General features: G+C 39.6%; 1 protein-coding gene across 2 annotated transcripts; it reads left to right on the forward strand.

The window, feature by feature from the left end:
• The first annotated feature begins 1923 nt into the window (after window positions 1-1923).
• Window positions 1924-13320, forward strand: LOC131351078 (zinc finger protein 239-like). 2 transcript variants are annotated; one of them, XM_058386248.1, is made up of 2 exons: window positions 1924-2029; window positions 9950-13320. In XM_058386248.1, the coding sequence occupies exon 2, from the start codon at window positions 10022-10024 to the stop codon at window positions 11096-11098; it is 1077 nt and encodes a 358-aa protein (XP_058242231.1). In that variant the 5' UTR covers window positions 1924-2029; window positions 9950-10021; the 3' UTR covers window positions 11099-13320. The 2 variants fall into 2 exon arrangements, with proteins under 2 accessions (XP_058242231.1, XP_058242232.1); XM_058386249.1 differs by lacking the exon at window positions 1924-2029 and adding an exon at window positions 9261-9395.
• Window positions 13321-13532: the final 212 nt, after the last annotated feature.

Consider the following 13532-nt stretch of genomic DNA (forward strand, 5'->3'; position numbering starts at 1 on the left):
GACAGCAGGGTCAGGATGCAGCAACCCATAAATGTAAAAGAGGAAGAAGAAATCCTGATGGAGCTACTCACTAGATTGTACCATTTTATGAATTCACTTGTTTTTGTCTGTAGTACAATCCTGATCATCATGTAGTAGATGCTTCTTAATTGTGGATTAAAAATTAAAATTCAGCAGAAAACATGAATACGTTATTCCAGTTAGTAATGATCTTGTAGTGATATTTATTCATTAATTTATTTATCCATCCGTCCATCCGTCCCTCCCTCCATCCATCCATCCCTCCATCCCTCCATCCATTTCTCTTCAGTAAGTGCTTTATCCTGGCCCGGGTGCGAGGTGATTATTTACCTCAGGGCACCATAAAAAAACACATTCACTCACACATTCACACAATTGTTTACACCTAGGGGCTGTTTGCATTACCTAATCCACTTCATGGCATGAGGCGGGAGGAAACCGGAGAACCCTTAGGTAAAAGATAAAGACATGAATGAATGACATTTATCTCTACCAGCATACAAACATACTATGATGCTACATTACATAATTGCCAAGCATTTTGGGACACCCCTCCAAATCATTGAATTCAGTTGTTGTTTTTCAGGGGTTGGGCTCGGCCCCTTAGTTCCAGTGAAAGGAACTCTTAATGCTTCAGCATACCAAGAAATGTTTGATAATTTCATGCTCCTAACTTTGTGGGAACAGTTTGGGGACGACCCCTTCCTGTACCAACATGACTGCACACTAGTACACAAAGCAAGGTCCATAAAGACATGGATGAGTGAGTTTGGTGTGGAGGAACATGACTGGCCTGCACAGAGTCCTGACCTCAACCCCATAGAACACCTTTGGGATGAATTAGAGTGGAGACTGTGATCCAGGCCAAAACTGTGACACCTGTCTTTACATGCACATGAATGTAATATGGAGTTGTCCCACCCTTTGCAGCTATAACAGCTTCAACTCTTCTGTTTAGGCTTTCCACAAGGTTTAGGTGTGTGTTTATGGGAATTTTTGACCATTCCTCTAGAAGCACATTTGTGAGGTCAGGCAGCGATGCGGGACTGGATGGTCTGGCTCACAGTCTCCACTCTAATTCGTCTCAAAAGTGTTCTATCAGGTTGAGGTCAGGACTCTGTGCAGGCCAGTCAAGTTCCTCCACACCAAACTCTCATGTTCATGTCTTTATGGACCTTGCTTTGTGCATTGGTGTGCAGTCATGTTGGAACAGGAAGGGGTCGTCACAAAGTTGGGGGCATGAAATTGTCCGAAATGTCTTGGTATGAAGCTGAAGCATTAAGAGTTCCTTATACTGTAACTAAGGGGCCGAGCCCAACCCCTGAAAAATGAACACCTGAATCCAATGATTTAGAGGGGTGTCCCAAAACTTTTGGAAATATAGTATGTATATATTTATGTAGCATGGTATGTTTTTAGATTTAAATACCTGGCCAGTTGGCGCCATCTAGTGGATAGTTTCAATATTTGTTAACATAACATCGACCAAGCAGCATGAACTTTTATCATAATATAAAAGGTATAAAGTCCAAACGTCTGTCATAACCTTGAAAAATCCATTTAGGATTGATTTGTTTGTTTATTATTCTGCCTGTGATCTGGGTGATTAATATTAATGAGCTCATTTTAATACGTTCTTGTTTCTATAGTAACACATAATCTAAGTCTAATAATAGAGATTTTTTTTTTTTTTAAAGTACAAAGTAAAACCAATAATAACAGCTGGCTAAATGCTTCTTTACTTTGTATATAAGATGCACATGACTGATACGTTCACAGAGTAAATAATATCAAGAAGATTATTATGTCTATTTTTTATTCTGTCTACCCTCTTAAAAGTTAAGCGATGCGGTGAAATGGCACGCATGCGCGGTACAGATCGGATAAACTAGTTTGCGCATGCGCAGTGTGGGAATCACGCCGGAAGAAACCCGGAAGTTTCCTTACTGTTGCGGAGTGAATCTTTGCTTGCTAGTGTCTTTAACCTGCATCTGAATTCCGTGACAGTGTAAGTTCTGGCAGAATAATGTTATTGTTAGAAGATCCGTTTACATCTTTGCAAATGTCTTGTTGTTAGTCATTATAGTCTGCGCTGAACGTTGTCCTGCGCTTATTATCAGTATTATAAGGACTGGTCAAGATGTCACACACTATGTATTATATCATTTATTTAATGGTGCCACAGACCACTCATGTGTCGAATTTGATCATTTCTATCAAGAATGCAGACAAGCAATGTAGTCTGGACACGAAGGAAATGATTACTGATGGAATAACTTACTTGTATTATTGCAAATATTACAAACAGCATTGACCATTGATGGTGATTAGTCATTGGGGTTAATGGTGATCTTTGATTGGTCATAAGGAGCAATGATGGTTAGTAAATGGGTGTTAGGAACATTGGTGATCATTGATTGATTGGTCATTGGGAACATTGGTGATTAGTGATTGGTTGTTATGAACATTGGTGATTAGTGATTGGTTGTTATGAACAATGGTGATCAGTGATTGATCATTGGGAACAATAATAGTCAGTGGTGATGAGTGATTGGTCATTGAGAGCAATGGTGATCAGTGATTGGTCAGTGGTGATGAGTGATTGGTCATTGAGAGCAATGGTGATTAGTGATTGGTTATTGGGAACATTGGTGTTTAATGATTGGTTGTTAGGAACAATAATAATCATCCCTGCACTGGCTACCTGTTAAACTTAGAATTGACTATAAATTAGCACTAATTACGTTCAAGGCTCTAAATGGTTCAGCTCCCACGTATCTAGCCAGTCTTCTAACACGTTTACAATCCACCACGCTCTTTAAGATCACAAAATTCCGGACTTCTAGTAGTTCCCAGAATATTAAAGTCCACAAAAGGGGGTAGAGCGTTTCCATATTTAGCTCCTAAACTTTGAAATAGCCTTCCTGACAGTGTTCGGTGCTCAGACACAGTCTCCCAGTTTAAATGTAGACTTAAGACTTATCTCTTTAGCCTGACATACATTTAACATTTAATACATCCCATAACCTTGTGCTCCAGTACATCTGATTAAATGCACATTATCATCTAGCACTGCTAATATTATGAACAGCAGCTACGCCAATGCTGTTCCATTGTTTCCCTTCTTTTAATCCCTTGGGGTATTAAAAGCAGCGCAGTGAACAACAACCTCCTTATTGATTTACATAACATTCTACACATGCTGTATCTGCATCACACAATTGTCACCCAAATGAGGATGCGTTCCCTTTTGAGTCTGGTTCCTCTCAAGGTTTCTTCCTCATACCTTCTAAGGGAGTTTTTCCTTGCCACAGTCGCCTCAGTCACCTCAGGCTTGCTCACTTGGGATAACATCTAGGACTGTCTGTCTGTTTGTCTGTTTATATGTTTGTTGTTTTCTTATGTTGTTTCTCATGTAAAGCTGCTTTGAGACAATGCTCTTTGTTAAAAGCGCTACACAAATAAAATTGAATTGAATTGAATTAATCAGTGATTGGTCAGTGGTGATCAGTGATTGGTCATTGAGAGCAATGGTAATCAGTGATTGGTCAGTGGTGATCAGTGATTGGTCATTGAGAGCAATGGTAATCAGTGATTGGTCATTGGGAATATTGGTGTTTAATGATTGGTTGTTAGGAACAATAATAATCAGTGATTGGTCAGTGGTGATCAGTGATTGGTCATTGAGAGCAGTGGTGATCAGTGATTGGTCAGTGGTGATCAGTCCATTTGAAACATAAGTGCAGCTTAGTCGGGTTTTTCACAGTTTTACACGGTGTTGATTTGACCAAACTTGAATGAGGAGATCTGTATCAGGTGCAGGACAGTCTGTATTAAAAAGTCATTGTGATGTATTTGCCACTAGCTCTATTTGGAATTAAAGTCACTAAGTTGCCAACACTTCCTGCATGTGTTCCTATTTATTTGGCAACATATTGCACTAGAGTAGCATTAACTCATTTAAGAAGTGGTTTGAAGCAGAGCTTGGTTCACTTGAACAAAGTTAGAAGAGAAGAATGTTCATGGTGATGCTTGAAGCTAATATAAATGAAATGTTGTATTTTCAACTGGTCTTATCCTGACATTTCACCAGAACACATCCAGAAGGACATTATGGAATTGTGCTAGCCAAAAGCTAGCTTAATTTGAAGCTAATAAAAAATTAAGGAAAAGGTAGTGCATGAATGTAAATGACAGCAGTATTAAGAGTACAGTATGGGCATTTTTGCCTCAATTTGCACACACACTTGTATGCATTGTGTTGTGATGTGTGTGTGTGTGGAGAAGCCGTGTGTTAGTAATGAGGCTTTATTTTCACATTTTTGTTATTGGAGGACCTTTTATAAAGCTTACTAAGCGTTTTAAATGTATTTAAGAAAAGATAAAATTATTATTTATCAATCCCAAAGGAAATTCTTTAGACAGAAACTGCTTCAGATCACAAGAAAAATGAACATAAATGAAAAATAAATGAAATATTCTATATATACAAAATGTATTCAAGTACAGAAAAGGTGCTATGGAACTAAGAATATATGCTAAATCTGTTTTTCTTTTTTTACTTTAATTGCATTTAATTTAATTGCATAATAAGCTAAATAATAAGCTATAATAAGGGAAAGAGTAGTGGAAGCTAGGTTAAGGAAGGTAGTGGAAATTTGTGAGCAGCAGTATGGCTTCATGCCCGGAAAGAGCACAGCAAATGCAATTTTTGCTCTGAGAATGTTGATGGAGAAGTATAGGGATGGTCAGAGAGAGTTGCACTGTGTGTTTGTGGACTTGGAGAAAGTGTATGACAGGGTGCCAAGAGAAGAGCCGTGGTACTGTATGAGGAAGTTCAAAGTGAAGGTGGGACTGCATCAGGAATCAGCTCTGAGCCCCTTCCTGTTTGCTATGGTTATGGACCAGTTATCAGAGGAGGTCAGACAGGAGTCTCCTTGGACAATGATGTTTGCAGATGACATTGTGATCTGTAGTGAGAGCAGGGAGCAGGTGGAGAAAAACCTGGAGAGGTGGAGGTTTGCGCTGGAGAGAAGAGGAATGAAAGTCAGTCGTAGTAAGACTAAGTACATGTGTGTGAATGACAGGGAGGGAAGTGGAACAGTAAGATTACAGGGTGAAGAGGTGAAGAAGGTACAGGAGTTTAAGTACTTGGGGTCAACAGTCCAGAATAATGGAGAGTGTGGGAAAGAGGTAAAGAAGCGAGTGCAGGCAGGTTGGAATGGGTGGAGAAAGGTGTCGGGAGTTCTGTGTGATAGAAAAATTTCAGCGAGAATCAAGGGGAAGGTGTACAGGACAGTGGTGAGACCAGCCATGCTGTATGGTTTAGAGGCAGTGTCACTGAGGAAGAGACAGGAGTCAGAGCTGGAGGTAGCAGAGCTGAAGATGTTGAGGTTCTCTTTGGGAGTGAGACGGTTGGACAGGATTAGGAACGAGTACATCAGAGGGACAGCTCATGTTGGACGTTTGGGGGACAAAGTTAGAGAGACCAGGTTAAGATGGTTTGGACATGTCCAGAGGAGGGAGAGTGAGTATATTGGTAGGAGAATGTTGGACATGGAGCTGCCAGGCAGGAGGTAAAGAGGAAGGCCAAAGAGGAGGTTTATGGATGGAATAAATGAGGATATGAAGCTAGTGGGTGTAAGTGTTGAGGATGCAGAAGATAGGGATAGGTGGAGAGAGATGATTCGCTGTGGCGACCCCTGAAGGGAAAAGCTGAAACAAGAAGACGACTTTAATTGCATTTTATTGATGTACTGGAGACATTTGTGATTCTGAGTTTACTTTTAGAGTTACTATTGCTTAGACAGTCAGCTTGGTGCCACATGATTTTAAAAGAATTCAGTATGATGGAAAACTGTAAGATAAGTAAACAGTTAACCATCATGGGCTTGTGCTGTTGTAAGAAAGTAATGCTGTGGAAATTTTGAGGAAAAAATAGAACACTGGTAGGCATGAGGCAAGAGTAAAAAGGTACACAATTTATTTGCACAACAGGACCCAATGCTATCCACACAAATGAAAAGGAAGGGCAACAATTATTTGTTACATTGAGTATTTACATCAGGCATAACATTATGACAGGTGAAGTGAATAACACTGATGATCTCCTCATCATGGCACCTGTTAGTGGGTGGGATATATTAGACAGCAAGTGAACATTTTGTCCTCAAAGTTGATGTGTTAGAAGCAGGAAAAATGGACAAGCGTAAGGATTTGAGCGAGTTTCATGAAGGGCCAAATTGTGATGTCTAGATGACTGGATCAGAGCATCTCCAAAACTACAGCTCTTGTGGGGTGTTCCCGGTCTGCAGTGGTCAGTATCTATCAAAAGTGGTCCAAGGAAGGAACAGTGGTGAACCCGGTGACAGGGTCATGAACGGCGAATGCTCTCTGATGCACGTCCGGAGAGAAGTCTGGACCATGTGATCCGATCCAACAGATGAGCTACTGTTGCTCAGATTGCTAATGAAGTTAATGCTGGTTCTGATAGAAAGGTGTCAGAATACACAGTGCAGGACGGGTCAGGGCTGTTTTGGCAGCAAAAGGAGGACCAACACAGTATTATAGGCAGGTGGTCATAATGTTATGCCTGGTCAGAGTATAATCAGGATTAAAACACAAAACAGGATTAAGGAAAGGAAAACACTGTCAGCCACTGGCTACATTACAGCGCCTGATCCAGATAGCCCTTGATCCCTCCCATCTAGTCTCCATCGCAGTTCTGTCCCTATAATATTTTGCACAAACAATCTCTGGTTGTAAGAATTTCTAGTCACAGACAACTTTTAGTCAGAACCTCACAAACAATTTCACTATGTAAAATTTTCCATCACATTAATCAACAGCGTGGATGCGTGTGGCCCGGCTTGAAGTCGAGATAACGTTAATGTACTGTTAAGTACTTTATTCCTCATTCCTTCACAGCAGCTTCAAGTCAAGTCAAGCTTGCCAAAGATGAAGTGTTTTAATTATGTTGGACTGACTTGTCATACTTTCTGTTTATTTAATCTTGTTGAAATAATTTCCAAGTCAAAATCTGTCATTAACCATGTATAATAAAGGAGTTGTAGGTAAAGGCTAGATTCCAGGTTTCATTTACATATCTTTACCTAATGTAAAGGCAAAATATTTTTTAACTAAACAATGTATGTGCACTTATTTCAGATAAATACCTTAAAACATTGGTCTTTACAGACCTACTTCTTTCCTTAGGTACTTAAATTGCTTTTCTTGCTAGATTATTCCCGCAAAAGAGTTTCTAGAATAGTGGCAGGATGTATTTATTGATAGAGACTTCAAAGTACTTCTGTAAATCTCTCTGGTTAAGGTGTCTGCCAAACACCATAAATGTTAAATGTAAAATCTAGTGGAAAGCCTTTCCCTGAAGACTGTAGGTTATTACAGCAGGAAAGGAGGATGAAATCTGGAATTAGATGTTCAACAGATTTTATTTATTCTGTTATATATATTGCTCCAGCTGTAGTAGATGGAGAAATGGCAACATGTGCTTCTAGTGTTTGTTAAAGCTATATTTCACTGATATTTCAGCTGTCAATCTTGTCCTGATTCCTTGTCTGATTTTCCTTTTATGCTCATAAATCATGTTTATGTTCAATTGAAATTTCTATACTTTTAGTTCATTCCTATTCATTTGTCTTTCCCATTCCAGTCTTTTTTTAAATTTTTTTTTTTTAGATCTAATTTTAGACCATTTCTGTTCCCTGAGCTGTCTAAAATGACCAAACTTAAGAAAATGCTGCCTTAAGAGTGCAGAAACTGGCCATACTATCAATCACAGTCACACTAGCCAGTCACGGGTGTCTGAGCTTACGTGCCAGAATAGGGTGCATAGCGCTTTCCTAAATAATATCAATGAGCAGCAGTGCAGAAAGATATAGTTGGCTGGCTTCATGTGTCTCGGAGTAAGCACTTTATATCATCTGCCCTCATGGGGTTGTTAGCTGTTGTATGATAAAGCATGCTGAGACTAAAGATTTAAGGCTAAATTGGTGGAAAATTCCCTTCTAACACCAGTCTTTTTGTTTTGCTGCTTAATCAATAGGGTTCGGTACCGTTCACATTTTTACTGGTACGGTACCTGTTATTTGGTATCTTTTCCGGATCAAATGCAAACACACTTGTGAAAGTTTTTGGTTAGCCATTGTTGTGTTTGAACAAGTTGCAGGTCATGTCACGTGGTGAGGTTCTCTCTTTCTTTCTTTAATGTGTTCTCAGGTATCGAAATTTGGCACTGATTGATTTCATGTGAATCGGTACTCTGTAGTACAGATATAATTCGGTCGGTACCCTTAAAAGTACAAGAGTTCAGTACCCATCCCTACTGATCAACTGCAGCCACGAATCATTGTCTTAGACCTGTATATAGAATATAAAGTTTGATGCACAATAAAACTATATGGGTGATGGGAATTGTTGAACACTGAACAAAGGTTCCTTATCTTTAAGCAATCTGCAAAAACCTGATTCATTAAAACCTCGAAAGGAGAAGTTATCTTTTTTGAAAACTTGACCACACAATCCCAGACCTTCACCTCCTTCTTCTTGAAGGTGCATGGATCAGCATATTATAGCACAGCAGTGTGAAATTCTGAAAAGACATTGGTCAAAAGGTGTGATTTCATTTTCTGTAACAGCAGTTCTGACCTTAGTGCTGACTGGGAGGAAGACCACTGGCTTTAAATTAATGCACTCATTCAAATATGTTATTAGTTAAAAGGCGATTTCACACTGGAAGTCTGAATCAGAGCACATTTTGCATGTGAAATTAGTAACGTGAAAGCTTTCATGTGGACCAGGAAGTGCAGCATGGAACCTAAGACTTCCTGTAGGAGGTGGCATGATTAAGAATGAACTGGAACTGTCCCATGATTCCCGTAAACTTTGAGGCGACTCGTATTCGGGTCCTCACTTATTCAGGAAGTAAAGTAACCTGTGCTTGTGATTTAGTTGATGACAACGTGAGTGTAGCATGAGTGAGCGAAGAACATTTAGGGGCACTGAAGAGGCGAGATACCTTACTATGCATAATACACTCGAAATAGTTCAGTATAAGTCGGTAGTTGTGTTTTTCATGCGTGTTTGTGATGATGTGAGGAAAACGCAAATAGCACCAGGGTTCGATAGAATCAAAGTCGAGTCTGAAACCAGACCAACGCTGCAGGGGGAACAGTCGGATCCGCGGTGTGAAAATCACTTCAAATAACTCCTTCACAGTGAACACTACACAATAAACTACAGCTAATAATAAACAGATTTTTCTTTTTGTTTTTAGAGAAAAATATTCCCTGCTGAAGCTTTCTTTTAGGACGTTTTATGAAGGCATCTCCATTGTAGTTATCAGTGATACAGCTGTAAGTTTAAGTTTGAAGTCTCAAAAACGTTGAGCTTACTGTTTTTTATCCTCCCACTTTCTCTTTCTCTCCACTCTCACATCTCTCACATCACGGCCTTGCTTTAGAGTATTTTAGAGCTAAAATGTGCAGGATTGGGTACTTCAGCACCAGGGCTTGGGAACCTAACATGGCCTAGCATGTCTATTAACTGTGAATATAAATGGATTTTAAAAAACATGATGCTGTTCATTAATAAATGATTTTGTCCTTGGCTAAAGGCTATGGTAGAAGAGGACTGAAACACTTCAGGGTGGACTTTTTTTAAAACTCAGTGGGAACGTAATTTCCATTTCAAATGTCACTTTTCCCCATGTTTTCTTCAGTGTAATGTTCTTTCCTGCAATAACAGCTTCAGTTCAACTTAAGTCCAAACCAACAGCTTTTTAAGACTGATCTACCTAGATATAATTTTATCTTATGCAATATTTCTATTCACTTCACCCTTGATTCAGTTATTTTATAACAAGTAATACGTTGCATTAACGCTGTCTTTGTAACGTTCTTTTCTCTAGCGGTTGTTCAACCCCAGAGAGGAATGTCATTGGCCGGTTTTCTCCAACCATCATAGACGGATTCATAAAGAAATGGGCAAGGAGAGGGTAAGTCACTGCTGCGTGCACTGTGGAAAAAATTTTACTAAAAAGAGTCATCTCCAGCAACACCAGCGCGTTCACACGGGCGAGAGACCATACCGGTGCTTACAATGCGGAAAAGATTTCAGTCAACAAATCAATCTGAAAACCCACCGGCGCATTCACACCGGAGAGAAGCCATATCCCTGTTCGTATTGCGGAAAGAGTTTTACTCAGCGCTGTGATCTCCAGCGGCACCAGCTCATTCACACTGGAGAGAAACCATTTTACTGCTCGCAGTGTGGAAAGAGTTTCCGAAAACAAAGCAGCCTCAAAGAGCACCAGCTCATCCACACGGGAGAGAAGCCGCATCACTGCTCACAGTGCGGCAAGGGGTTCACTCGACATAGCCGTCTCCAACACCATCAGCTCGTTCATAATGGAGAGATGCCGTACAAATGCTCGCAGTGCGGAAAGGGTTTTATGAGCGGACACAACCTCAGGAGGCATCATCTCATTCACACCGGAGAGAAACCGTATTACTGCTCGCAGTGCGGGAAGAGTTTTACCCAGCAGAACGACCTTCAGCGCCACCAGCGCGTTCACACCGGAGAAAAACCCTATTACTGCTCGCAGTGTGGAAAGAACTTCTTCCGGCACAGTCACCTCCGCCAGCACGAGCGCACCCATACTGGCGAAAAGCTATTCCGCTGCTCGCGGTGCGGAAAGACTTTTACGTGCCAGAGTTCTCTCCAGCAGCACGACCACATTCACACAGGAGTGAAGCCACACCGGTGCTCGCAATGCGGAAAAGGTTTCATCAGCAGACACAACCTCAGAAGGCATCAGCTCGTGCACACAGGAGAGAGACCGTATTACTGCGAACAGTGCGGGAAGGGTTTTACTCAGCAGATCGATCTCCAGCGCCACCAGCACCTTCACACAGGAGAGAAGCCGTATTCTTGCACGGAGTGCGGAAAGAGTTTTAGCGACAAACGGCATCTTAAAAGCCATTCATGCCTTCAGACAGAAAAGAAGTCTTTTACTGCTGACAGTCTGGGAACTGCTTCAGTTAATCAGATATGTTAAAAAGAAACAAGCGTATCATGGTTTACGGCTGAAAGTTTATGGACACCCATATATAGTCCTTCTTCAAATCTTTGCCACACAATTGTATAGAATGTCTGTGGCTGCTTCCCAGATGATGTACTACACACTTACACAGTGCACTATATACTCTAGAATCTAGTGTGTGAATGAGGAGTATTTCCTCAAATAGAACTAAATGGAAGTAAAAGCCATTTCCTAGTCAACTGGCAAATGACACTAATCAACCACACGTAATGCAATGCTGCTAACTTTATCAGAATGCAGTGAATTTTTAGCGAAGATGCATGAGTGTTGTCGTCATCCGGGTACTTGTTGGAATTTTAGAGTGAACAAATTAAGCACTGCGTAATAGTGCACAATTATGTGATTTGGGACGTACTTCTTGTAAACTTCACTGGAACTAAGAGACCCAAACCTTGTTCCAGCGTAACAATGCTGCTGTGCGCAAAGCCCCCGAGCTCCATGATGACATTAGTGTTGGACCAGAAGAACTCGAGTGTCCTGTGCAAAGCCCTGACTCCCTTTGAACACCTTTGGGATGAAATGGAACTGGAGTGTCCTCACCTGACATCACTGTCTGATCTCACTAAAGCTCTTGTAGCTAAATGAACACAAATCCACACAGCTAGACTTCAGCATCTAACACAAAGCCTTCCCAGAAAAGTGAAAACTGTTATACCAGCATAGGAGGAACTCAATGTTAATGCCAAGTGTTCAATGGTCAAGTGTCCACATGCTTATGTTCATATAGAGAAAGAAATTAATTACTGCACTACAATTATTATAATAATCCTATGTATATCAAATTTCCTATGGTCATACATGTACATATGAAAAGTGTCATGAATCAATTTTTATGGAAAAAGACTTTAGAATCCCTCAATCAACATGATTCAACGCTTTGCGGTCAAATGACCGCTTCAAAGCTACGTTCCAGTGTAGAAAAGTTATAGAGATGGAATATCATCCCTAAAACAAAAACCAAGGGTTAACCATTAGACACTCCAACTCTTGACTTTCTCACTGAGGACACTTTAGACTTTTTACCCGCGATTATTGCAGCGCATTTGTGGCGTTAACTCTATATTGAAACCCCACAAAAAACACACACAAAAAAAAATGTTAAATCTCAGAATTTGCTCATCGACCCTGTCTTATAAGTTGGACCAACTTGCTTGAATTTCTTAAAAAAGGTAAGGTTTTTCTTATACTGTAATGATACCAGGTTGGTAGTTTTATATTAATAGTACGGCTAAATTAAAAAGTCACGTCCACAGTTCTGTAGTCGGTGTGTTCAATATATTTATTATAATGAAGTTTCTGTTTTATTTTACTACTCATTCATTTAGGTTTAAAATCTGTTAAATAACATTCGAGTTAAATGGACTAGCTTGCCTCCGGGTGCCGTAGCTAAATATATTTTGCACTTATGTTTCAGCCTCCTGAGGTCAGATACAGAAACCTGAACTTCATTGTTGTGTCAAAAGAAAGATGAGTGTATAAAAAACTGAGGAATTATCTATACCAATAATATAATGTAAAAGATTCAGGTGAATATGCATATTTAGACTCCTCTATATTCACATACCTGATTTTCCTCTCAAAAGAAAAGAGAATAAATAAAACATGATGTCACCAATTTTTGGAGCTTCATCTGCTTGATCTGAAATTTCGATGAGAAGGAAAAAATTGACGAACGAAGACTGAAATGTGTGTAAATTCAATCATGTTTTTGGTCTAGTAAACTGTTGCATACTGTGTTGTTCTTCAGTAGTTAATGAAGGTGATAATATTATTAAAGTAATAGTAAGTAACAATAATAGTATTAGGTAATATTAAACACGGTCATGCATTACTAAGTACTTTCATGTTTGTTTTTGCTATTTAACAGTAAGTTATTTACGACACTAAAGTATGTTAGTGAGAAATATTCGTTACTCGTTGCTGTTATAGTCTTGCACTTCTGTAGGTTATTGTTGTCAATTTCTTCCTTTAGACTTTAACTGGCTAAATAAAACACCACTGACCCCATAATATCTTATACAGACATTTACATTAAGGCTTTAATTATTGGGAATTAATGTAAACGTCACCAGTAATTACACAGTAGTTATTATAAAAGTGTTGTAATCAGGGGGCAGTTCTGATATATACCTACTTACTCATACTAACAGTAATATAAAGTGTTGACTTCATCATTATCACGGCTTGAGTTATTCCTTTCCATTAATTTTTCTAACTTGTGTATTTGTAGTTTGTTCGTGTGTGTGGTTTCTTTCTATTGGGTCTCTTTTTGGCAGATTATAGAAAAATGTGTAGTTGATTGAAATCTCTTAAGTCTACAAGCTCAGGCTAACAGGTTTAATTTATAACTTATTCATTAAATCTCTTGCGCTGTTGCACACACCGTTAG

This window comes from Hemibagrus wyckioides, linkage group LG03, assembly GCF_019097595.1.
Source record: "Hemibagrus wyckioides isolate EC202008001 linkage group LG03, SWU_Hwy_1.0, whole genome shotgun sequence".
Classification (NCBI taxonomy): domain Eukaryota; kingdom Metazoa; phylum Chordata; class Actinopteri; order Siluriformes; family Bagridae; genus Hemibagrus; species Hemibagrus wyckioides.

Coding starts and splice junctions, on each gene's coding strand:
- LOC131351078 (XM_058386248.1), top strand. CDS start 10,022: ATGGGCAAGGAGAGGGTAAGTCACTGCTGCGTGCACTGTGGAAAAAAT.